At 36.3% G+C, this 23,058-nt stretch overlaps 1 protein-coding gene across 1 annotated transcript in view; it reads right to left on the bottom strand.

Annotated features, from left to right (window-relative positions):
• Brwd3 (bromodomain and WD repeat domain containing 3) overlaps positions 1-23,058 on the bottom strand; it is a 122,960-nt gene that overhangs the window by 16,842 nt on the left and 83,060 nt on the right. Inside the window, exons 19-33 of the mRNA XM_013024995.1 lie at positions 21,895-22,078; positions 19,897-19,990; positions 16,883-17,032; positions 15,428-15,504; positions 14,500-14,668; positions 12,779-12,892; positions 11,169-11,276; positions 9,560-9,684; positions 8,861-8,943; positions 5,897-6,008; positions 5,007-5,068; positions 4,076-4,231; positions 3,317-3,437; positions 1,777-1,902; positions 1,613-1,691 (exon numbers count right to left, since the gene is read on the bottom strand). Of these exons, the coding sequence (XP_012880449.1) occupies positions 1,613-1,691; positions 1,777-1,902; positions 3,317-3,437; positions 4,076-4,231; positions 5,007-5,068; positions 5,897-6,008; positions 8,861-8,943; positions 9,560-9,684; positions 11,169-11,276; positions 12,779-12,892; positions 14,500-14,668; positions 15,428-15,504; positions 16,883-17,032; positions 19,897-19,990; positions 21,895-22,078 (1,760 nt within the window). The remainder of the gene's footprint in view (positions 1-1,612; positions 1,692-1,776; positions 1,903-3,316; positions 3,438-4,075; positions 4,232-5,006; positions 5,069-5,896; positions 6,009-8,860; positions 8,944-9,559; positions 9,685-11,168; positions 11,277-12,778; positions 12,893-14,499; positions 14,669-15,427; positions 15,505-16,882; positions 17,033-19,896; positions 19,991-21,894; positions 22,079-23,058) is intronic.

Below are 23,058 nucleotides of genomic sequence, written 5' to 3'. Positions count from 1 at the left end.
CTAGCTTTGTGCAGGGACAGTCCCAGGCCTTGAGTTCAAGTCCCAGGGCTGGCACACACACAAAAAAAAAATAGAAAAGAAAGGATTTTGTATCATTCTCATTTAATATAAAGTAATTATAGAATATTCATAATCATTGCTATATCAAGAAATGCATTTTTTTGTTTTTTTTTTTGGGGGGGGGGTCAGTTGTGGGGCCTGAACTCTGGGCCTGGGCGCTGTCCCTCAGCTCTTCAGCTCAAGACTAGCACTTTACCACTTGAGCCACAGTGCCACTTCCGGCTTTTTTCTTTTTGCTTATGTGGTGCTGAGGAATCGAACCCAGGGCCTCATGCATTCAAGGCAAGCGCTCTACCACTGAGCCACCTTCCCAGCCCAATAAATGCATTTTTTATATAAGAAAAACACAAACGTGTACTAATCCTGAGATTCACTGAAACATTGTTTTGTTAAAACAAAGTCAAGATACAGGAACCATTGTGAGAACTGAGACAACTAGGAGTTATCTACGCAGTTTATGAGCTGTTGGAACTCCTTTGTATTAGAATAAAGATGTTGAATTACATTTTGCTTTAATTTTCTGTTCTTATCTAAATCATGCTAGTCTGAGAAAATGTTCTTGTTATATAAAATCCTGAGTTAAAATAAACTTATTCTAAAGGCCCAAGAACATATGAAGAAAATGAATAGCAAATTTGTCTTGAGTTTTATTAGGCGAACTGTCTAATTTGTGTGTTTTCCTTATAGTTAAATGCTGTGTAAATACAATTTATTCATTTCTTTTACTTTTATTTATATAGTAAATTATATAAAAATGAAGTTATGCTTATTTATTATGCTATATAAATATTTCAATTTTCTTTACATAGTATTTAGCTCCAATAATGCAATATTTTATACTTAGATATACCTTGTAAAAGCAAATAAGAGCAGCATTGGAGGGTTACCATTCTAGAGATTATCAGTATAGATATAACAAATATGAAAAATATCTCATGCCACTCCAACATTATTGTGGCCATTTGCTCCTCAGGTGAATTGTTTCCCAGTAAAGATTTTGAAATAATGATAATAATCATGTTTAAGTTATGGTTTTATGAAAATAAGTTAGGGATGTGGGTATGTGGAGAAAGCAAGTGTGTGATAATCAATTGAGAATACTAATTTCATTCCATTCACAAGAGATTGGTGTACATTTACACATTTTAACAAAGCAATGAAGTAGTCACTCTATCAAACATTTAAGTGCTTCAAATATATACTTGTAAAATAAAATAAAAGTAATAGTTTTAGAGACTATCAAGAAAATATTCTTAAATTAAATCATTGTTCTGAGGCCTAGAAAATAAAGTGTTAATTTCTCATCACTCCCACTGAGTAGCATAGAATGATTAGCCACTTGTTTGTTACTAAGCTATACAGCACTATTAATTTTTTGGAACAGTTCACTTGAGTAGGTTTAAGAATATAAAAAGAATGCAGATATTCAGCTAGTATCCAACAATATTCCACTAGTTATAGTTGCAGTCAATTACATTTACATATAACATTTATTGAACTTCAAAATAACAGAAAAAAATCCACTTCTTACTCATCATGTACTGAGTCTTACCTCTTCTCCATCAGTACTGTTTAGTTCTTCTGCTTTAATTTTATTATAAGTATCTAATATATCAGTGCAGCTCTGATCCCTAAGAAACAGGATAATTGAAAATAATTTGAATATGTTTGAAACATCAGAAACTAGTTTTTGTGAGAGATTAAACTGTTTCTTACCCAATAAATCGAAGTAAGACATCTGTTACAATTTTAGCTGCTTTAACAATAGGACTATCTGGCTCATTGAAAGTCCGAGCATTATGCTCAATATAGCGCACCTCCCACATTAATGCTGATATTCTCCTATAAAAGAAAAGCATTCTGTTAACCTTGGTTATTACATTTAAATTACATTCTCAGAATAAATTTAGGCACTCATGTCAAAAAATTTCCAATATATGGTTAAGAGAGATGGGTGACAATGTTGTCAGACACTTTGTACTCATATACTGTTTTGTAGAATGGGAACTTCTTTGTACAACTACTTAAAGATAAAAGAAATTTAAAAAATTCACATATACGAATGTGACAAAATATATATGCATAACTGGTATACATTGACAAGAGGGATGGTAGTTTCCCACAGGCAGGAATTTTAAATCACTCGACTACCTATTAGAACATAGATCTTACGCAGCACCGTGTGGGTAAAGAATTACTTGATAACAAACAAAAAGTGGTTTGATAAAAATCACAGTAATGCTGAGTTAAAAGAGAAGCACCAAGAAAAACAAGACAAGGAATAGCTAGAATAAAGAAACATAACAGATTTTTATCTGGTTATATTTATGTCATATAATACATGATGTGATCAAAATGTATCATTTCTTGTTATAAGAGGCAGACTAGGGCTGGGAAGGTGACTCAGTGGTAGAGTCCTTGCATGCATGAGGCCCTGGGTTCTATTCCTCAGCACCACATAAGCAGAAAAAGCTGGAAGTGGCACTGTGGCTCAAATGGTAGAGTGCTAGCCTTAAGCTGAAGAGCTGAGAGACAGCGTCCAGGCCCAGAGTTCAGGTCCCACAACCGACGACGACAACAACAAAAAAAACAGACAGACTAATGATTCATGCAATACTAGTTATAGTGGAGTGGACATAGATCCTGAATATATTTTAGGACTAATAAACCTAATTAATAGCTAATTCTTCAAAGAGGATGGAAACATTCTCCATAACAATGTAGCATATTAATCAAAAGTTCACAAACTACTTGATCTACCTTAAACAAACTAAAATTAACTTTATCTTTTTAAAGTGCTACACACACAATTTGTGGTGTTCTTGCTTAACTAATTTTTCTTCACTATTTTTCACCTTGCAAAAGAATCTATTAAATAAAAGGAAATTAGTGCTTCAAGTTCATAGAATAAATCTTGAAGTGAGTGTATAGACGATTATTTTGTATCATGAAAACAGCATCTTACTGGGTGCTGGTGGCTCATACCTGCAACCTTACTCAAGAGACTGAGATCTGAGGATCATGGTGTGAACCAGCCTAGGCAGGAAAAGTCTGTGAAACTCCTATCAATAAACTACTAAGAAAAAGTGGTGGTGTGGCTGAAGTAGTAGAACACTGGCCTTGAGAAAAAGAATCTCCTGGACGGTGCCCAGGCCCTGAGTTCAAGTTTTAGCACTAGAACAAACACACACACAAACAGATCTCAAAAGGGCAAACACCAAAACTGACTTACAGTAAATGGCAAAAGTAAACAAACCTGTAAAAGCGATTTTCAAGTCTCCGTCTGATGGTATTGAGGTCAGTTGGATATGCAACTACAGTACAATACAAGGGGTAGGCACTGAGATCCACTGGAACAGCAAAAGGGCTGGCAAAATCTACAAAATTGCCACACACACACACACAAAAAAAAAGTACTTATAGAGGACACCAAGACTTCATTCTAATGAACATTCATATTTAAACAAGGGAGAGCAAAATACATTTCTAAAACAATGTGAATCAATTATATAAATGTTATTCTTTTGTTCAGATATAAGTATTTATAAATCATACAAGATACATTGGTTTAAACTAAGTAAAAAAAAAAAGAAGCAATGTGTTGAACTTCAGATTTCTAGGTCTTTCCTGTATAAATGCCAAATTCTCAAGTGATATATTTTAGGAAATATAACTACTTATTTGAGTAAAATACATTACTCACCCACTGTCTTTACCAAGCAAACCCCTCCAAAGTTAGAATCAGAAAACAGCTTGAGAGCCAAAATAATTCAAGGGGAAAAAAAAGACACTTATATTCCTGCCTTCACTATTATCCTCCTGGAGTATTAAGAAAGGTTATCAGGCATTATTTTAGCCAGGCATATAAAATGTTATTAAACTAGAATCATTGTGTCTTTTGAAATAAATGTGAAGTTTACAGTGATAAGCTGTATTTTCTTTTGTAGAACTTAGAAATCGGCTGGTTTTCTTAGCTCCTTTAGATTCTCTTAATATGTTTTAATGTTCACCGTACCCAGGGAAAGAAGATGGTTGATGCCCTGAATAACCCGTTCACACTCCTCATCTCTAGAATGAGCCCCCCACTCTCCTTCTTGGGGTTTGTATAGCAAAGCAGTAAGTTCTTCCTGGGACACAGGAACACCAGCACCAACTTCATCTGGAAAGGCAGCTAGATATTAAAAAAAAATAGAAACCATTAGTTTCCAACATGATACTGTTTCTACTTTTCTTTTATAAGAATTAGGGATTTTTTGGGGGGTGGGGGAGGGTCCGGTTGTGGGGCCTGAACTCTGGGCCTGGGCACTGTCCCTCAGCTCTTCAGCTTAAAGCTAACGCTCTACCACTTGAACCACAGCACCACTTCTGGCTTTTTCTTTTTGCTTATGTGGTGCTGAGGAATCGAACCCAGGGCCTCTGGCATGCAAGGCAAGCGCTCTACCACTGAGCCACCTCCCCAGCCCAGGATTTTTTTTTGGTCGATTTTGGAGCTTGAACTCAGGGCTGGGCGTTTTCCTTGAGCCTCTTTAATAGCACTCTGCCACTTGAGCCACAGCTCCACTTCTGGTTTGAGTGGTTAATTGGAGATACTAGTCTCATGGGTACATTTCTGCCTGGGCTGCCTTTGAACCATGATCCTCATATCTCAACCTTGTGAGTAGCTAGGGTTATAGGCGTGATTCATCAGTACCTGGCTAGAATTGATTTTTAAAGGTGTATTATTGGGGGGGACACATAAATACAGGCAGAAGAGTGAGCAAATGCAGTTATTATATTCAATGTACATTAGGTAAAAATTGAACTATATAGCTTGAGAATAGGGATGGGAGGAGGGAATAGGGGGAAAGATTGAAGAAGGGGTGGCACTGAGCCTGACTTAGGGAATTAAAACCTCTTTTTACCCCTACTTAATAATAAATTTTAAAGTAATTAAAAAAGCATATTACTTCCTTCTGGAATTGGTTCCATATCCCAGGGGCTCATCTTTTCTCTCTCATTATTGTCCCAGCTATTAAAAAAAACAAGATGATGTAAATCAAATGCATAAGTTTTTACTTTCATATATTAGCATAAGTTTATAACATTTTAGGCATAACATTTGAAAAGTACAACTATGCTCAAGCAATAATAAATCTCTAGGAAAAAATATGGTCTATCAATATGAAACTCAGTGAGTAGTAGGTCCACCGTTAGTGTCTTTTGTTGGTATTCCAAGCAAGCATATACCCAGTATTAATCCATGGTAAAGAATACAAAAATATCTTTTTAAAGTATCTTTCAGGTGAAGAGAGTTGGTATCATAGCACTTCCAAAATTTTATTATTCCTTTTTTTGTCTGTAATATGAAAACTTTATAAGGTACTCCTTACTAACATTTTACAAACCTTCATTCAATAAGAACCTTACACTTCTGGGATTACAAGAATAATTATTGCCATGGAAAATAGTATCCTGAAAGAATCTAGTCACCCTGCAAGAATTCTTCACATTAAATGACTGCGTGATAATATTTAGTGTTCTGTGCTAGCACTAAAACTTACTTTAAATATTGTTACTTTTAATATTCTCCATGAAAAGTATCTTCAATTCTTATCTAAAAATAGAATTACTGAAGAGAAAATGCTGACAGTGATGTAGAAATTTCTTTAGTTCAATAGGTCAAAAGTTTTGTCATCAAATTCTGTTCAACATGTATTTTTTTCCCTTGCAAGTACAGTTATTTTAAGACGAATAAATCAGAAAAAAAGTTGTATCTAGTAAAATTTATTTAAAGTCCATAACACTAAACTACTTTTATTTCAGGTAAACAAAAAACAAACAATGCAACTGTACTTACTGAACACTGTAACACTGGAAAGAACTATCAGGATACTCTGGTTGAAAAGGCTGCTGACTCTCCACAGTTCCAAACCACCAGGCATCATCTATTATACTTCGGAATCTATCACCTATAACGTTTTGAAAAATTCTTAAGAGGATACTTGAGAGTAACAACATTATATCCTTCTAAGTGGAAAGTTCTCTTTAATGTAAAGCAACACTGTATCTAGCATTATCAGATATTTCAAATTGGGATTTCTAGGTGAATCAAACTTACATTTTAATCTTTAAGTGTGTTTAATGAGAAAGAAGAGCCTCAAGGATTTTCCTGCCTAGGCTGGCTTAATACCACAATCTTCAGATCTCAACCTACTGAGTAGCTAGGATTATAAGCTTTAGCCACAGTCACAGGGATAGTGTGAATGTTTAAAGTGCTCTGAATGTATATATGAAAATATCACAATGAAACCTCCTTATGCTACTTCAAAAATTAAACTTTAATTTTCTGGAAGACAAAGAAATAAAAGAATAAAATACAATGCATCACCTAGAAGAAATAGACAACTAAAATATTGCTAGGCATCTATGGCTCATTTTCATGACCCTAGTTACTCAGGAGGCTAAGACCTGAGGGTTGTGGTTCAAAGCCAGTCCAAGCATAAAAGTCTATGAGATACTTATCTCCAATTAACCATCAAAATGCCAGAAAAGGATCTGTGGCTCAAGTGGTAGAATGGTATCCTTTGAGGGAAAAAGCAAAGGGACAGTACCCATTCCCTGAGTTCAAGCCCTAGCACAAGATATACACAAAAAAGTAAATATTATTTACTTAGTATTTAGTATGTATCAGGTACCATTATAAGTGCTGTCTATAAATTGTTTCTACTAAAAATTTTTCAAGATAAAGTAGCTAATAATTAACAGACTCAAGATTCCAAGTCAGGCCGAGGAGCAATCCACCCAAAATTACATATATACTACAGTTTCAAAAATATTATGTTTGTGCCAGACTTGGGGCTTGAACTAAGGGCCTTGACACTTTCCCTGAGATTTTGCTCAAGGTAGCACTCTACCACTTGAGCCACAGCTCTATTCTGGCAGGCTGGCTTTGAATCATGATACTCAGATCTTAGTGTTTTGAGAAGCTAGGATTACAGATCTGAGCCACTGGCAACAAGCTATAAAAGCACTTTAAACAAGAAAATGTGATATATATACACAATGGAATTCTATGCCTCCATCAGAAAGAATGACATTGCCACATTTGTTAGGCAATGGAAAAACTTGGAAAAAATTATATTAAGTGAAGTAAGCCAGGCCCAAAGAAACATAGGTCCCATGGTTTCCCTTATTTGCAATATCTAGTATATGTATGAGTCAAGTGGAAAAGGTCAGATAATGTGATGTCAGGAAAATGAACCCTTAGACATGTATTTTAATGTTTTTTCTTTCATGCATGTGTTTCTAACGCATTTATAAGACTATCTCTTTGTTGCTTTGTATGTCCCTCCCCCACAGTATAACCCCTGCTTTCACTATATTTGATGTCAGTATAACTTGTGGAGGAGAGGGGGAAAAAACAGTTGTTTAAGGATACAGGTGGACCTGATGCAACAACGAGAAGTATAAGTTGTCATGTCCAAAACGAGCTTTACAAAGTCGGTCGGGGGGGGGGGGGGGGGGGGGGGAGGAGAAGGGTTGGGATTGGGGGGGAAGGGGGAGGCTGGGAAGGGATGTGAAGGGTAAACCAAAGGAGGGGGCTGCAATGCTTGGTAAGAAATGTACGCATTATCCTGCCCATGTAATTGTAACCCCTCTGTACAGTATGTTCACAAATAAAAAATAAATAAATAAATTTAAGAAAAAAAGCACTTAAAAAAAAACATGTATATCTAACTAAATGTGTAAAGACAGGAATTTTAAAGCCTTTATGATTTAAATTATGATAACTGGGGCTGGGAAGGTGACTCAGTGGTAGAGCGCTTGCCTTGCATGCCTGAGGCCCTGGGTTCGATTCCTCAGCACCACATAAGCAAAAAGAAAAAAGTCGGAAGTGGCGCTGTGGCTCAAGTGGCAGAGCACTAGCCTTGAGCTGTAGAGCTGAGGGACAGCGCCCAGGCCCAGAGTTCAGGCCCCACGACCGGACCCCAAAAAAAAGAAAAGATAAATGCTTATAGATAAAAGATGTTCTGGCCAGTACTGGTGGCTCACACCTGTAATCCTAACTACTGATGAGGCCAAAATCTGAGGATCACAGTTTAAGGCTAATCCAGGCAGTAAAGTCCATGAGACTCCAATTAACCACCAAAATGCTGAAGTTCAGCTATGGCTCAGGTTGTAGAGAGCTAGCTTGAGTGAAAAATCACAGGGAGAGTGCCCAGTCTCCGAGTTCAAGCCCCAGTACCAGCACCATACAAGTTAATAACGTGAATGTGCTCTCTTGTATCTCATGATATGAGATGATTCTGTATCAACATGATGAGATGAAGTTAGGTATATAATGTAAACAGCACAACTTGAAGCTACTACATGAGGGTTATGTGAACACTGCAATACTCAGATGGTTCAGAGGAAGACAGTTAAGTGATTAACAGTTCCAACATGGATATGCTAAAACAAAGGGTAATTCGCATCCAGATGAGAGTAGGATGGTGTAAAATTTCTTATTCAAAATGTAGGGCAATTAAAATATATAAATGACTTATTTTTAGAATTGTCCATTTTATATCTTTTGACTACAGGTGAACATAGGCAAACCGAATTACCTAAAGAGAGACTGGGAATAAAGGGAGATCATTACGTATATTACACAGAGGGCATAGTATCATTTAAATATAATCGAAAAAGAAACAGTAATTTTCCTAGATAGGCTAATAGATTAGACAAATTTTCTAGTTCAGTGTTAATTTAGCTTAAATTCTGGTTAAAATGTTAGTCTACAATAGGTTTAATAGTTATTAATTGGCAAATCTATACTTACCAATCTGCCAGTTCCTTTCTTTGGCTTCATTATAAAACTGATGTAGTACAAGGAAATCAATGACATCTGGCATATCATGATATCTATACAGAAAATAAAGCAAGTTAGAATCAAAGTAGATATATATATATATATATATATTACATATATATATATATTTATAATATATATATATATATATATTATATTTATATTGGCAGTCAGGCTTGAACTCAGGGCCTGGGCACTGTCACTGAGCTCTTTTGTTGCTCAAGACTAGCACTCTACCACTTGAACCACATCTCCACTCAGGCTGGCTTTGAACTGAAATTCTTAGATCTCCGCTTCCTGAGTAGGTAGAATTATAGTCATGAGCCCCTGGCTCCTGGCACATTAAAATATTTTTAAAATATTAAATTCAAATTCAAGAACCATCATTACTATTCCTACTCTTGTTAACAGAAATATAACAACTATAATTCAAGCATACTAGCATGAATTTTAGACTGAGATCTGAAGATGGTGGTTTGAAGCCACCTCAGGCAAGAAAGTACAGGAGACTCTTATCAACCACCAGAAAACTGGAAAGAGGAGCTGTGGTTCAAGTGGTAGAATGCTAGCCTTGAGCAAAAGAGCTCAGGGAGAGTGTCCAAGCCCAATGACTGCCTCCGCTCCCCAAAACTACTCTATAAACATACAGAACAACAAATAGTTACTCACTTAATGGAAAAAGACTCTCCAGTCATTTTGCCAGAAATGGGGTCCAGAAATGCAAGCTTCAAACAGCATAGTGTAGGTGGTCCAACCTCATATTTGATACCTACAATCTTAACAAATTCTTGCTCCTGTCCATGAAAATACCAATAATTTATTTACAATATAATTACCTAACATTTACATGCTATCTCATTATTACTTTAACAACTTCAGAGAATTCTGCATACTCACCAAATGCTAGGCACTACACTGAGCACTGAAGGTAGTAAAAAAAACATTTATAACCTTCATACTTAATAGCAAATTGTATTTATGAAAGGGCTATAAACCAAATATAAGCAGAATTCCTCAGGGAAATTTTTCAAAATTCATGTTCTGAAACCCTATGTTTATAGAAACAATTTCTTAGGGGGCTGGGAAGATGGCTCAGTGGTAGAGCGCTTCCCTTGCATGCATGAGGCCCTGGGTTCAATTCCTCAGCACCACATAAGCAAAAAGAAAAAAGCCACAAGTGGCGCTGTGGCTCAAGTGGTAGAGCGCTAGCCTTGACCTGAAGAACTGAGGAACAGCGCCCAGGCCCAGAGTTCAGGCCCCACAACTGGACCCAAAAAAATTTTTTTTCTTAGGTCTCATGTACAGCTGAGCTATATAATCTAAAAGAATCTCCCCAAGATTAGTAGACTGTCTAGTTAAAATAAATCTCATTGCTAGCAGAAACACAGTGAGTAAGCATACAGGTATATACGTGCATGTATGTGTTTGATGACAGTTCTGAATATCTACAGTGATAACAATCTTGCATATTAATTACTAATCACATTTAAGACTACTGATTCTCATAGGTATAGGGACTTGATTAAAGTCATAAATAAGCATATAGCAAAGCTAGCATTGAAATTTCAGTCTTATTCCAAAGCCTAGGTTTACAGAATGCACATGCTGTCTCCTACAATTTGTAAGAGTCATGGTTAGGATTAGAAATAAGAAATTCTGTTTTACACACACTCTTACTTCTAAAACCAAACTCAATTTTCACTTGATTCATAATAGTTGTCAGCCATATGGCTTGTGAACTTAAACTCATAAACTTGAATAGAAATGACAGTACATACATACCTATGTCTGTATGTCTATACAATTATCTATAAATGAATGAACATATTTATTTGAAAGACAGTCTCTCAAAATAAAACAGGCATATCTACTTTACTCAGTGTCATGTAGCTATGTAGTACAATGAAGGATCACCAATTTCTAAACTTCTTGTGGTTTATAACATTTGAGATATTCCAAAACTTGCAGAACCTTTAGGGAGTTTGTTGTACATATAGGTTGAATCTCCTGAATGTACAGAATTTCTGATAAATATTCATACTAGGGACCTAAATCTCAAAGAAATGTCGAATAGTCAAGGCAGTAAGACAATACACACATTTCAAAAAATTATCATATGTAAGCTGTAAGAGTCTTTTTTACAAGGATACTTATGTATCAATTTACCTTGGACAAACAATCAGCAGTGAAATAGCCATGAAACTGAGAAAAGGCTCATGGATAAAGTAACAAACTGAAAGCTCTATGGTTACATAGCTTATGAATTTGGCAAACTTACCCTAAGATCCATTTTGTTCCATGGCTGCTTTTGTAAATTAACACTGTATATTTTTGCTTTCCTTACAGCCCTCACATAAGCTTCATGTCCTTGCCTAAAATAAATAAGCTAAAACAGAAAACATAAGGCATTACTCAGTAGCATCCTATTTAACAACTCTATACATCCCAATACATATTCTCCAATATCCTCTTCTGTTTGCAGAAGACAATTAGTTCTGAAAACCTTTGTTCAATAAAGGTACTTGTCCCCATCAAATGATCTTCACCATGGGCTAAATACCACATCATATGAACTCAGAGAAATGGTTATAAGGAATGAAGAGGAGAATCTCTCAACCGATCTTAAGAGTATACTGAACCTTGTTTTGAGTATACTGTTAAAATTAATTCAACTTTGCTTCTCTTATATCTCTTAAAACAGGCAATAAACTAACAAATCATCATTTCTGATGTGATGAAAAATTTAGTTCTGAGTTTTGTAATATAGCATTAATCATGCCATATTTATTAAAAGAATCATATAAACAAGTTTTGTTCAAAATTCCAATGCTTTTTTTTTTTTTTTGGTCGGTCATGGGGCTTGAACTCTGGACCTGGGCGCTGTCCCTCAGCTCTTCAGCTCAAGGCGAGCACTCTACCACTTGAGCTACAGCGCCACTTCTGGTTTTCTGGTGGTTTATTGGAGATAGGAGTCTCACGGTCTCTCCTGCCCAGGCTGGCTTTGAACCGCAATCCTCAGATCTCAGCCTCCTGAGTAGCTAGGATTACAGGCGTGAGCCACCAGCTTCAAAAATTCCAATGCTTTTAAGAAACAAACAATAGAAGACTCACCTTGAATGAAAAAAGTTAATAAAATCTAAAGAAAATCAGCAATAGTATCTTTTCATAAAGCTATCTGACAGTTACAAGATATCTTTTATATCAGGTAATTACAAAAAATTGGTATAACTTTAATTGGTCTCAAGGTTTTAGAACTTATTTGATAGGATCTTTTTTTCCTTTTATTCTGAGGATAATATTGCATACCCACTGTTAATCCTAAATTAAACTGGGCATTTAAACATTTGATCAATCAAAAACAAATGAGTACTTAATACTTGTCAAAGTATACAATAGCCAATTACTACTCAAATATTATAATATTGCTATAATTTCAATTAGAAAATTAATTTTAATTACACATAGAATTTTAATTACTTTCTTCTGGCTTATTATAAATATATACTCACATTTATTCAATCACAGACTCAGTAGGAAGGCCTTGGTCACAAAAAGACATATTTCAACTAAATATCCTCTAGTATACTTTCTTTCCTGCTAAATACTTTTTAACAATATTAGAATTTGAATGACTACTCAAAATGATTCAATTCTATTAAGTGGATATTCAGAAAACAATCAACTCAAAGTATTTATCTTTGTATTTATCAAATATGTACTGTATTTCAGACAATGTATCAGGCTATACAAATGATTCAAAAAATTAATAAGGTTTAGTCACCAACCTCAAGAAATACACAATGGAATAGAGGAGCAAAGACTGTATTAAAGGACAGTATTAATGTCCTAAGGCTAATTAACAAGTTCATCTTAAAGAGTAACAATTACCTCATCTCCCATCTGTGGAACAAATGGAGAACGACGTGGTATGGTATCCAAGATCCACTGTGGGGCAAACCATTCTTCATTGGGCTCCCCTGCCATAGAAACTAAACCTCCTTTCTAAAACATAAAGACATTTAAATTTTACAGCATTTATGTAAGTATAGTTCATAAATACTTAAACAAGAATTATATGAAAAACAAGAATTGTATGAAACATGATATGAAAAATACCAGGTTACTAAAAACCTAAAACATACAAGTTTTAATCATTTTCTTTTAAGAATTAGGTAAATAACTTTCTTTTTAATTGTGCTAGTCCTGGAGGAGCTTAAAGTCAGGGTCTGTGCACTGTCCATTATTTATTTATTTTGGTCGGTTGTGGGGCCTGAACTCTAGGCCCTGGGCACTGTCCCTCAGCTCTTTTGCTAAAGACTAGCTTACCACTTGTGCCACAGCGCTACTTCCGGCTTTTTCTGCTTATGTGGTGCTGAGGAATGGAACCCAGGGCCTCATGCATGGAAGGCAAGCACTCTACCACTGAACCAACTTCCCAGCCCTGTCCATTGTTTTTTGCTTAAGTCTAGAGCTCTACTACTTGTGCCACAGCTCCACTGCTGACATTTTTGGTGGTTAATTAGAGGCAAGAGTCTTAGGGACATTCTTGCTAGGGATAGCTTCAAACAGTGATCCTTCAATCTCAGCCTCCTCTGTAGTTAGGACTACAGACATGAACCACCACCTCCCAGCTTATATGTAACTTTTGTACTTTTGCACCTATAAAAAGCAAATAATGCAGAGGAGTGGTGGTTCACACCTGTAATCCTAGCTACTCAAGAGGCTGAGACCTGAGGACTGTGGTTCAACTCCCAGGCAGGAAAGTCTATGAGACTCTTATCTCCAATAAATTACTTAGAATAGGCCAGAAATAGAGCTGTAGCTCAAGTGGTAGAACTCTAGCCTTGAGTACAAATAGGCTCAGGGACAGCATTCAAGTCCTGAGTTCAAGCCACAGAACAGAAAATAAAATGAAAGAAAATTGCTCAATTTTCCCCAAAAAAGACAATAACTTCACAACACAGATCATCTATAGATAACAACTCATTAGCTCTTCACTTTTTTATGTGGTACTGGGGATTGAACTGAGGACCTTATGCATGCCAGGCAAGTGTTCTATTACTTAAGCCATTTTCCCAGCACTTTCCTGCCTATTGTCCAGGGTAAACTTGAAAGTGCAATCCTCCTACATGTGATTCCTATATAGGTAAAATTACAGATGTGTGTCACCATATCTACCATTTGCTCAAGTTGATCTTAAACTATGATCTTCCCAATCTATATATCCCAAGTAGCTAAGTTTTAAAAGATTTAAACTGGGGCTGGGAAGGTGGCTCAGTGATCGAGCGCTTGCCTTGGATGCCTGAGGCCCTGGGTTCAATTCCTCAGCACCACATAAGCAAAAAGAAAAAAGCCGGAAGTGGCGGTGTGGCTCAAGTGGTAGAGCGCTAGCCTTGAGCTGAAGAGCTGAGGGACAGTGCCCAGGCCCAGAGTTCAGGCCCCACGACTGGATCCAAAAAAAAAAAAAGGTTTAAACTATTTTACTTGCTTGGTTGCTCTGATAAAATATTTTTAAAGGAAAGTTAAATATTACTACAAATATTCATGCATAAAAAGTAAAAGCAGACAAAAAATAAAAGCAAAATTAAACAACACATTTATATACAAACCTTCTTTCGGGTCTGTTTAGGTTTCTTTTGCTTTTCTTCTATTGACTTCATATTTTCTTCCTCTGAACTGCTGCATATTTTCCGTGTTGCCTGTCTCGTTTGTCTTTTTGGTGGCTGCAAATTTATTCCAGCATCTGCTGTCCAATCAGAATATTCACTTGATGAATCACTGTAAATAAATGAAAATTCTGAATTAAGTACAGAAAAATATAGAATTTTGACAATATGTGACAAATGAAATGATTCTCACATAAAGCATAATATTTACTTTGCTATAATAGGATTTGAAATTCCTATCTGGATCACAAAAATCTTCAAAATTAACATGAACCTTAGAAATGGGTTGCTTTAAAACACATATAAGCCAAGCACTGGTGGCTCACACCTGTAATCCTAACTATTCAAGAGGATGAGATTTAAGGATCACAATTCAAAGCCAGCCCAGGCATGAAAGTCTGTGATTCTTAGCTCCAATTAACCACCAGAAAACTGGAAGTGAAGGGTGACTCAAGTGGTAGAATTTGAGCCTTGAGCTGAGGGACAGTCCAAGGCCCAGAGTTCAAGCCGCACGAACCGGGGGGGGGGGGGCGGGGGGACACACATAAAAAAGGCTGGAGGTCTGGGTCAAGAGGAAAAGCCTACTTAATTCCACTTTTTTGGGGTCAGTTCTGGGCTTGAACTCTGGGCCTGGGCACTGTCCCTCAGCTCTTCAGCTCAAGGCTATCGCTCTACCACTTGAGGCAGAGCTCCATGTCTGGTTTTTTGGTGGCTAATTGGAGATAAGAGTCTCATAGACTTTCTGCCAGGGCTGGCTTTGAACCTTGATCCTCAGATCTCAGCCTTGTCAATAGCTCAGATTACAGGCATGAGCAACCAGTACCCAGGCACTGTTGAGTAATTTTGATCAAAACAAAATTATTAAAGCTACCTGGAAGAACTTTCACTTTGCCATTCCATAACAGGATCCTCTATAGAAGCATCACTGGTACCAACAGTTTCATCTTCCTATAGCAAAAAGACAGCAACAGAGTTACACCATTACTATTAGCTAGTATAACATTTTCCATTCCGCAAAAAAATTCTAGTAAACATGCACATATTATTCTGCATGTATTTTCAACTTTCAAGTGTATTTCAATTTTCCAGTATTCTTTTTTTTGTCCATTATGAGGCTTCAACTCTGGGCCTGGGCCCTGTCCCTGAGGTCTTCAGCTCAAGGCAAGCACTCTACCACTTGAGCCACAGCCCACTTCCAGCTTTTTCTGTTTATGTGGTACAGAGGGTTTCATGCATATGAAGCAAGCATTCTATTGCTAAGCCACATTCAAAGCCCCAGTATCCTATTCTTATTAGTATAAAATATCTTTTTACCACTACAAAAAGAATCTTTAAGTGCAAATGCTCTCTTTTTTGTTGGTAGTGGGGCTTGAACTCAGGGCCTGCGCATGTCACTGAGCTCTTTTGCTCAAGGCTAGTGCTCTACCACTTTGAGCCACAGCACCACTTCCAGATTTTGAGTGGTTAATTGGAGATTAGTCTCATGGAGATTTTTCTGTCCAGGCTGGCTTGAACTGCATTCCACAGATGTCAGCCTCCTGAGTAGCTAGGATTACAGGTGTGGGCTACCTGCACCAGGCCAGTTACTCTCTTATATGCCAAGAATATTGTTTTAAAAATACTGTGGGGGAGCTTTTTTTAAACTATCCTGTGAAGGGAAAGGGGAGATACCATTACAAAGAACTGTTTAAGGACCGTAGTTGGGCTCCTGAGGCTCATACCTATAATCCAAGCTACTATGGAGGTTGAGATCTGAAGACCAAGTTCAAAGCAAGTCAGAGCAGGAGTCTGAGACTGTTATCTCCAATTAACCACCAAAAGGTTGGAAGTAGAGCTGTGGTGCAATGGTAGAATGCAATAATAGAATACGAGACTTGAGTGAAAACACTAAGGTGCAGCACACAAGCCCCAAGTTTAAGCCCCAGTATTGGCAGCAATAACAACAAAAATCACCTCACACCAAGAAATACTGTGAATGGTAGAATGAGAGTACCATATTGTTGTCAATTCATACTTAAATGATATCATGCTGTTTTCAGAGTCAAATAGATTTGGAACTATTTAACTAACTCATTAGCATTTTTATACTCTTTTTCTCCATTTCTAGAAGATTCCCTCTTGCTATTTTTTCTCAGTTTGCTGGCATATGAAATACCCTTGACAAGGTTACAAATCAGATATCTAAAAGAATTTAATATGAAAACAATTGTCTACTAAGTGGTTACTAGTGAATAAAAATATTAAATAGCTTTCAATTAAAGTAAACCTTAAAAGTAATCCAAGATGGAAATAAAAATTACATTAAATAAAAGGAAATAGGTCTAACCTCTGAGGAGCTGTCTGAAACTTCCTGTACACCTGAATTTTGGCATGATGCTTGTGAATTATGCTCTATGTTAGACCGTGTTTGATAAGTATGCTGACGCTTGCGTTGTGTCCTTCGTAAAGATCGCCCACAACTTGGCTGGTAATCATTCTGAAAATAGAAGGAAATAGATTTTGAAAATTAAAACTTTAATGAGCCTACAAAATCTCAATACAGATCACACAAATCAGAAAGGGCAGCAGCAGACTACAAACTATCAGTAATAAAACTAATTCAGATCTATATCCATTTGTAAAACTCACATTCTAATATATTCTTTAGTTCCATGAAAATCCAAGAAAATTTGATACTGTTAATATATAATTACACCTACTTATACTTTTGTTTACTGCAAATTAGCATTTTTAAATTTCTTAATAGTTGTTAAAGATCTTTAGAATCAATTTAACTCAATCTCTCATGCAGAAAAATGCCAAGAGAAAGTTGTTAAAAATAAACATAAAAGCCAGGCACTGGTGGCTCATACCTATAATCCTAGCTATTTAGGAGGTTGAGATCTGAAGATCATGGTTGAAATCCAGCTTGGGGAAAGAAAGTCTACGAGAATCTTATCGCCAACTAACAACCAGAGAAGTGGAGCTGTAGCTCAAAGTGGTAGAGGGCTAGCCTTGAGCAAAATGACCTCAGGGACAGTGCCCAGGCTCTGAGTTCAAGCCTCAAGACAGACAAAATGAAAATAAAAATAAATTTTAAGGCTACTAATGCAAGAAGAAAGACTCTCATCTTGTTGAAGCTTACTCTTACTAATGGTAGATAATAGAAGAGAAAATAAAACAGTAACAATGAGTAATTTTGCTGGCTCATGCCTGTAATCCTATGCAATTAGAAGGGTGAGATCTAAGGACTACAGTTCAAAGCTAGCCCAGGCAGGAAAGTCTGTGAGACTCTTATTCCCAATAAACTGCTCAGAAAATGCTAGAAGGGGTGCTGTGGCTCAAGTGATGGCACACTAACCTTGAGCACAAAAAAGTTCAGGAACAGCACTAAAGCCCAGCCCAAGAGCTACCAAAAATAATAATAATTTCGGAATATCAATTCAATATACAGGTAAAATGGCGGTGTTGAGATTTGAATTCAGGGACTTACATTTACTTGACAGGAGCTTTTCCATTTGAGCCCCGGCTCTAGTTCATAAATAATTAATTTTTAGCAATTAAAATTTAAAGTTTAAACTACTTTATGCGAACATTTATAAATATGAAACACTACTGATAAAACCTATGGAAAATTTGTAAGTCTAATGTTACTAAGAAAAACAAATATACTGACTTATAACTATAATCCCTCTGTATATCACCTTTACATTTTTTTAAAAAGAAATGTAATATTCCATAATAAAAAGAAAAAAAGTATAAAAGTCTTCTTAATTTGCAACTATCTTCAATCAGCAGAGTCAAAGTCTTTAAAAAAAATTAATCACATTGACAAAGATCAAATAAGCCAACAAAACCACAGAAAAATTTAAAATATCTATCAAAATCACCTAAGAATACATGAAGATAATTACCTAAATTTCTATTTATCAATAATGAAAGAACTTAAGTCAGTGCTCATTGCTTAGATTTAACAAAAACAAAAGATCCTAGACTGTCTACGTAGCCAACAACAGTCTACAGAAGGGTTAGAACTGAGATACAAATTTGTGCATTCATATGCCCATCTGGTAAACCTCAGAATACTAATAAGCTTATCATGTACCTAATGGAATCAAGGCATCCTACTCCTTGCTTACCTATTTGTGTTGAGAAAATAAAAATAAACCCAGTACCAGTTGGGCACTGGTGCTATTCAGGTACCTAGCTACTCAGGAGGTGGGGATCTAAGAATCAAATTTCAATCCGCCAGGGCAAAAGAAAGTCTGTTAAATTATTATCTCCAATTCACCACTCAAAGGCTGGAAGTAGAGCTGTAGCTCAAGTGGTTAAGAGTGCCAACCTTGAACAAAAAAGGTAACGGATAGCAACCGGCTCTGAATGAGCATAAACCCAGGGTTAAAAAAATTTAAATGAAAAAGTCCATCTCAGCTACATGAGCTTTTAAATTTCAGTACAAACAAACAAACCCAGTATTCCTAACATATAGATTAGATTTTACTTTTAAATAGATAGACCAGGAATGAGTCTAGGGCAAGCAAGTATTGAAGTATATTTGTGGGTTTAGACATAAAGATTTCTATTCTAAATAATCAACTCTATCTCAACAAAAAAGCAAGCCATCAATTACTGCAACTATCCTCCAATAACATTTGAAAGAAATAGGAAGCAGAGGAGATTTGGTTCATGGCTATAGCTGGCCAGCCTTTTGCCTAGGGTATCTGATTTTTTACCTTGTGATCAGATGATGTTTTACGGTAGTACTTTAATCACATGAAAAGATAATTTAACATAAATATCCTATGCTTACAACAGCCATATGTCCTAGTTTATTTTGTACCATTTTCACTTCATTGAACTATATTTTTTATTAATAGTACTGAGATATATATGTATCAATTTTGAGTTAATAGGTTTTTTGTAAATGGACAACTATCACAAAAGTCTCTTTTATTGGCAGTACTGGTAATAGATTCCATCTCACAATGCTATGCAATTGCTCTAGCACTTGAACCACATGTCCAGCAGCTTTCTGCCTTGGTTATTTTCAAAGGAGGGGCGTGCTTTATGCCCAGACCAGCCTAGGCTGTAATCTTCCTTCTGGTGATTTCTGTGTTGCTGGGAGAAAGGTGCTTGCTTTACATAGAGACCAGCCATTTGTTGGAATCTCTCAAACTTCTTTTTGCTTGGGATAGGTCTGAAACTGAGATTCCTTGATTTTGCTTCCCTAGTCAGTAGCTAAGATTATTGCACAACAATGTTTTACTACCTAATTTCTACTTTTTTCAAATACCTGCTATCTGTAAAATATACTATGTAAAAAAGATGCTATGTAATAAAGTACTTTAAAAATAAACTTACTCTTTGGATAGTATAAGATGGCTTTTTCTTCTTTTCTACTGTATAAAGGCCGACTTCTATGTCACCTTTTGCAGTTCGACATTCTTCCTGTACCCTAATAACAAATTATCAAAAAGAAAATATTTTAAAATTTGTCAATTTAACATTTTAGTTGCTTACTTCAGTGACCTCAAATACATTCATAAAGTTACAGAATCATTTCTACTATGTCCAAAACTTTTTAGTACTGCAATGAAAAATCATGTAACTAGAAACAATAAATTCTCTTTCCCCTTCCTCTAGCCTTTACTATGTGCTTGCCTCATTTAGGTATTTTATTTTGTGCTTTCATACATTTGTCTCTGCATCTGGCTTCTGTCACTTAGCATGATGCTTTCAAAGCTTACAGATGCTACAGAAGATACCAGAATTAATTATGGTTCTATAATATATAATTGTATGGATATACCAGATTTGTATATATTTGGATATACCACTCATTTAACTGATAAGATGCTTGATTCATGCTCAACATTTGGTTACTACGAATAATTTTGCAATGAACATTATTATAAAATTATTCATAGCCCTTGCTTTAATTCAAAGTCTTTAAGTAAAAATCATTTTAAATTGCTATACTGTTATGAATTAATAAGTGAGCTATGTCTTCTTTTTTCGCAGGTTTGGGTAAACTCAAGTCTTGGTTGCTGTCCCTGAGCCTCTTTGAGTTCAAGGTTAGTGCTCTACCACTTTGAGCCACAGGGGCACTTCCGGCTTTTTCTGAGTGGTTTATTGGAAAAAAGAGTTTCATGGGCTTTCCTGTCCCAGCTGGCTTCAAACTGCAATCTTAAAGCATAGCCTCCTGAGTATCTAGGATTTACAAGTGTGGGCCAGTGACTCCCAGTTTTACGTCTCCTTAATTATTTTTTTTTTTGCCAGCCCCAGGACTGGGGGCATTATCCCTGAGCTTCTTTTGCTCAAGGTAAGCACTCTACCACTTGAGCCACAGTGCCACTTCCAGGTTTTTCTATTTATGTGGTACTGAGAAATTGAACCCAGGGCTTTGTGCATGCTAGGCAAACACTCTACCATTAAGCCACATTCCCAGCCAACTGTTGTTTTCTAATTGTGCCAAAAACCAGAAAGAGGAGTGAAACTGAATGCATCTTCCTGATTTTGCCCGATGAGCTAAAAGGATTGTTTAGGAAGCTGCGTGATCGCAAACAATTTTACACTTTCTCTGTTAAGGTCCTTCCCTTCAAGAAATTCCCAGTTATTATTGCTGATTTCACACAAATATTATAGAAAATACTAGTATTTACAAATAGGAATAGAAATTCTAGGGGCTAGGAATGTGTCTTAATGGTAGAGTGCTTGCCTAGCATGCATGAAGCCCTGGGCTCAATTTCTTAGTATGATATAAACAGCAAAAGTTGGAAGGGATGATATGGATCAATTGGTAGAATGCTAGTCTTTAGCAAAAGAAGCTCAGTGACAGTGCCTAGGCCCTAAGTTCAAGCCCCAGGACTGGCCAAAAAAAAGAAAAAAGAAATTGTAGGTTTAACATTCAGCCTAATGAAATCCCCATGCAATGAAGCCTATTTAAATGACATTTCCAAACATAACCTAATCATCAGACTATACTACACTGAACTCCCATACTTCTCCAGTATCTAGTTGATTATTTTTCCCTTAAAACCATTGAGTAAACATCCATACACCACTCACAAATTTAATCAAAAATGATCATTTATGAGTTCTTACTTAATAATACTTGTCCTCTTATAGCTTTATCCAGATAAAGAAATAGAACAGAAATTACACTTTGCATTTTTCAGTATTCCCCAAAGCATTTGACACAAAGTTGAGAAAATTGAAGATAATATTTATTATGGAATGAGCTAGAATAACATATAAAAAGTAAAGTATGACTCAATTAAGCTAGTAGGCTAACAATATAAGTCATTAACAACAAATAAAGCTTTAAGCTTGTGTATGAATGTTACCTTATTGACTCACCTACTAACCCCACTATTTAGTTCATTTACCACCACTCTTCTGCTCCACGCCATCAGATCTCGTTCAGTGGCCATCTGGCTCCGAGGAGCATTATTGTGCATCTGCCGAACACCTTCAATTTGACCACTACGTCGAAGTCCAATATTTGGGGAAGAAGGTATATCCATATTTGGACTTCTCAAAGCTAAAACAAAAGCAAGGAAAATTACAACTTTGTGTGCAAACAACTTTGTAGGTCAGAGTTCTAAATCAAACTTTAAAGCTGAGATGTTTTTCTGCAGTGTTACAAATAAAACTGAAACTGAAGAAATCCTGAAAGTTTCTATCAATTCTTTTAATTTCTTTTTTACTTTTTTTGGTCGGTAGCGGGGCCTGAACTTTGGGCCTCGGCACTGTCCTTCACCTCTTCAGCTCAAGGCTAGCATTCTGCCACTTGAGCCAAAGCGTCACTTCTGGCTTTTTCTGCATATGTGGTGCTGAGGAACTGAACCCAGGGCCTCCTCATGCATGCAAGGCAAGCACTCTACCACTGAGCCACTTTCCCAGCCCATTTTAATTTTCTTTAAAGCACCTTCACAATGGATTCAGTTTTGAATATATAAATTCAAGACTCAAATATGAATTGGGAAATTCATAAATGCCTATAAGTAGTAGTTGAGAAAGCTTTTTTAATCTAAATTTTTGCTTACTCTGTTAAATGTTTCAGAGTAAGCCTGGAGTGTTGGTGTAGACCTTTAATATCTATATTGGGGAGGTAGAAACAGGATGATTGAGTTCAAGATAACCCTAAGCTAAATATTGACATAGCATGAGCCTATCTAAAAAAATTCAGTATAAGGCTTTAATAAAATTTCAAAAATAAAAAGTATAAAACCAAGGAGCTGACAAGATCACAGTCATAGATTTGTGGTCCCCTGAGCAGCACTGTTGTGATTTTGTCCTACTGTGAACATTTCTTTAGTAGTTTCTAAAAAAATGCCTCAGTTTGGTCTTAAATAGAAATCAATGGACAAGACATACCAAAAGTATACCATCAAAATTTTGTTTTTTGTTCCGGTTATGGGGCCTGAACTCTGGGCCTGAGCACTGTCCCTCAGCTCTTCAGCTCAAGGCTAGTGCCCTACCACTTGAGCCACAGTGCCACTTCCGGCTTTTTTCTTTTTG

Source organism: Dipodomys ordii, unplaced genomic scaffold (genome assembly GCF_000151885.1).
Source record: "Dipodomys ordii isolate 6190 unplaced genomic scaffold, Dord_2.0 Scaffold80, whole genome shotgun sequence".
NCBI classification, from domain to species: Eukaryota; Metazoa; Chordata; class Mammalia; order Rodentia; family Heteromyidae; genus Dipodomys; species Dipodomys ordii.
The sequence above is the reverse complement of the archived record's forward strand: the minus strand, read 5'-3'. Positions and strand labels throughout refer to the sequence as shown.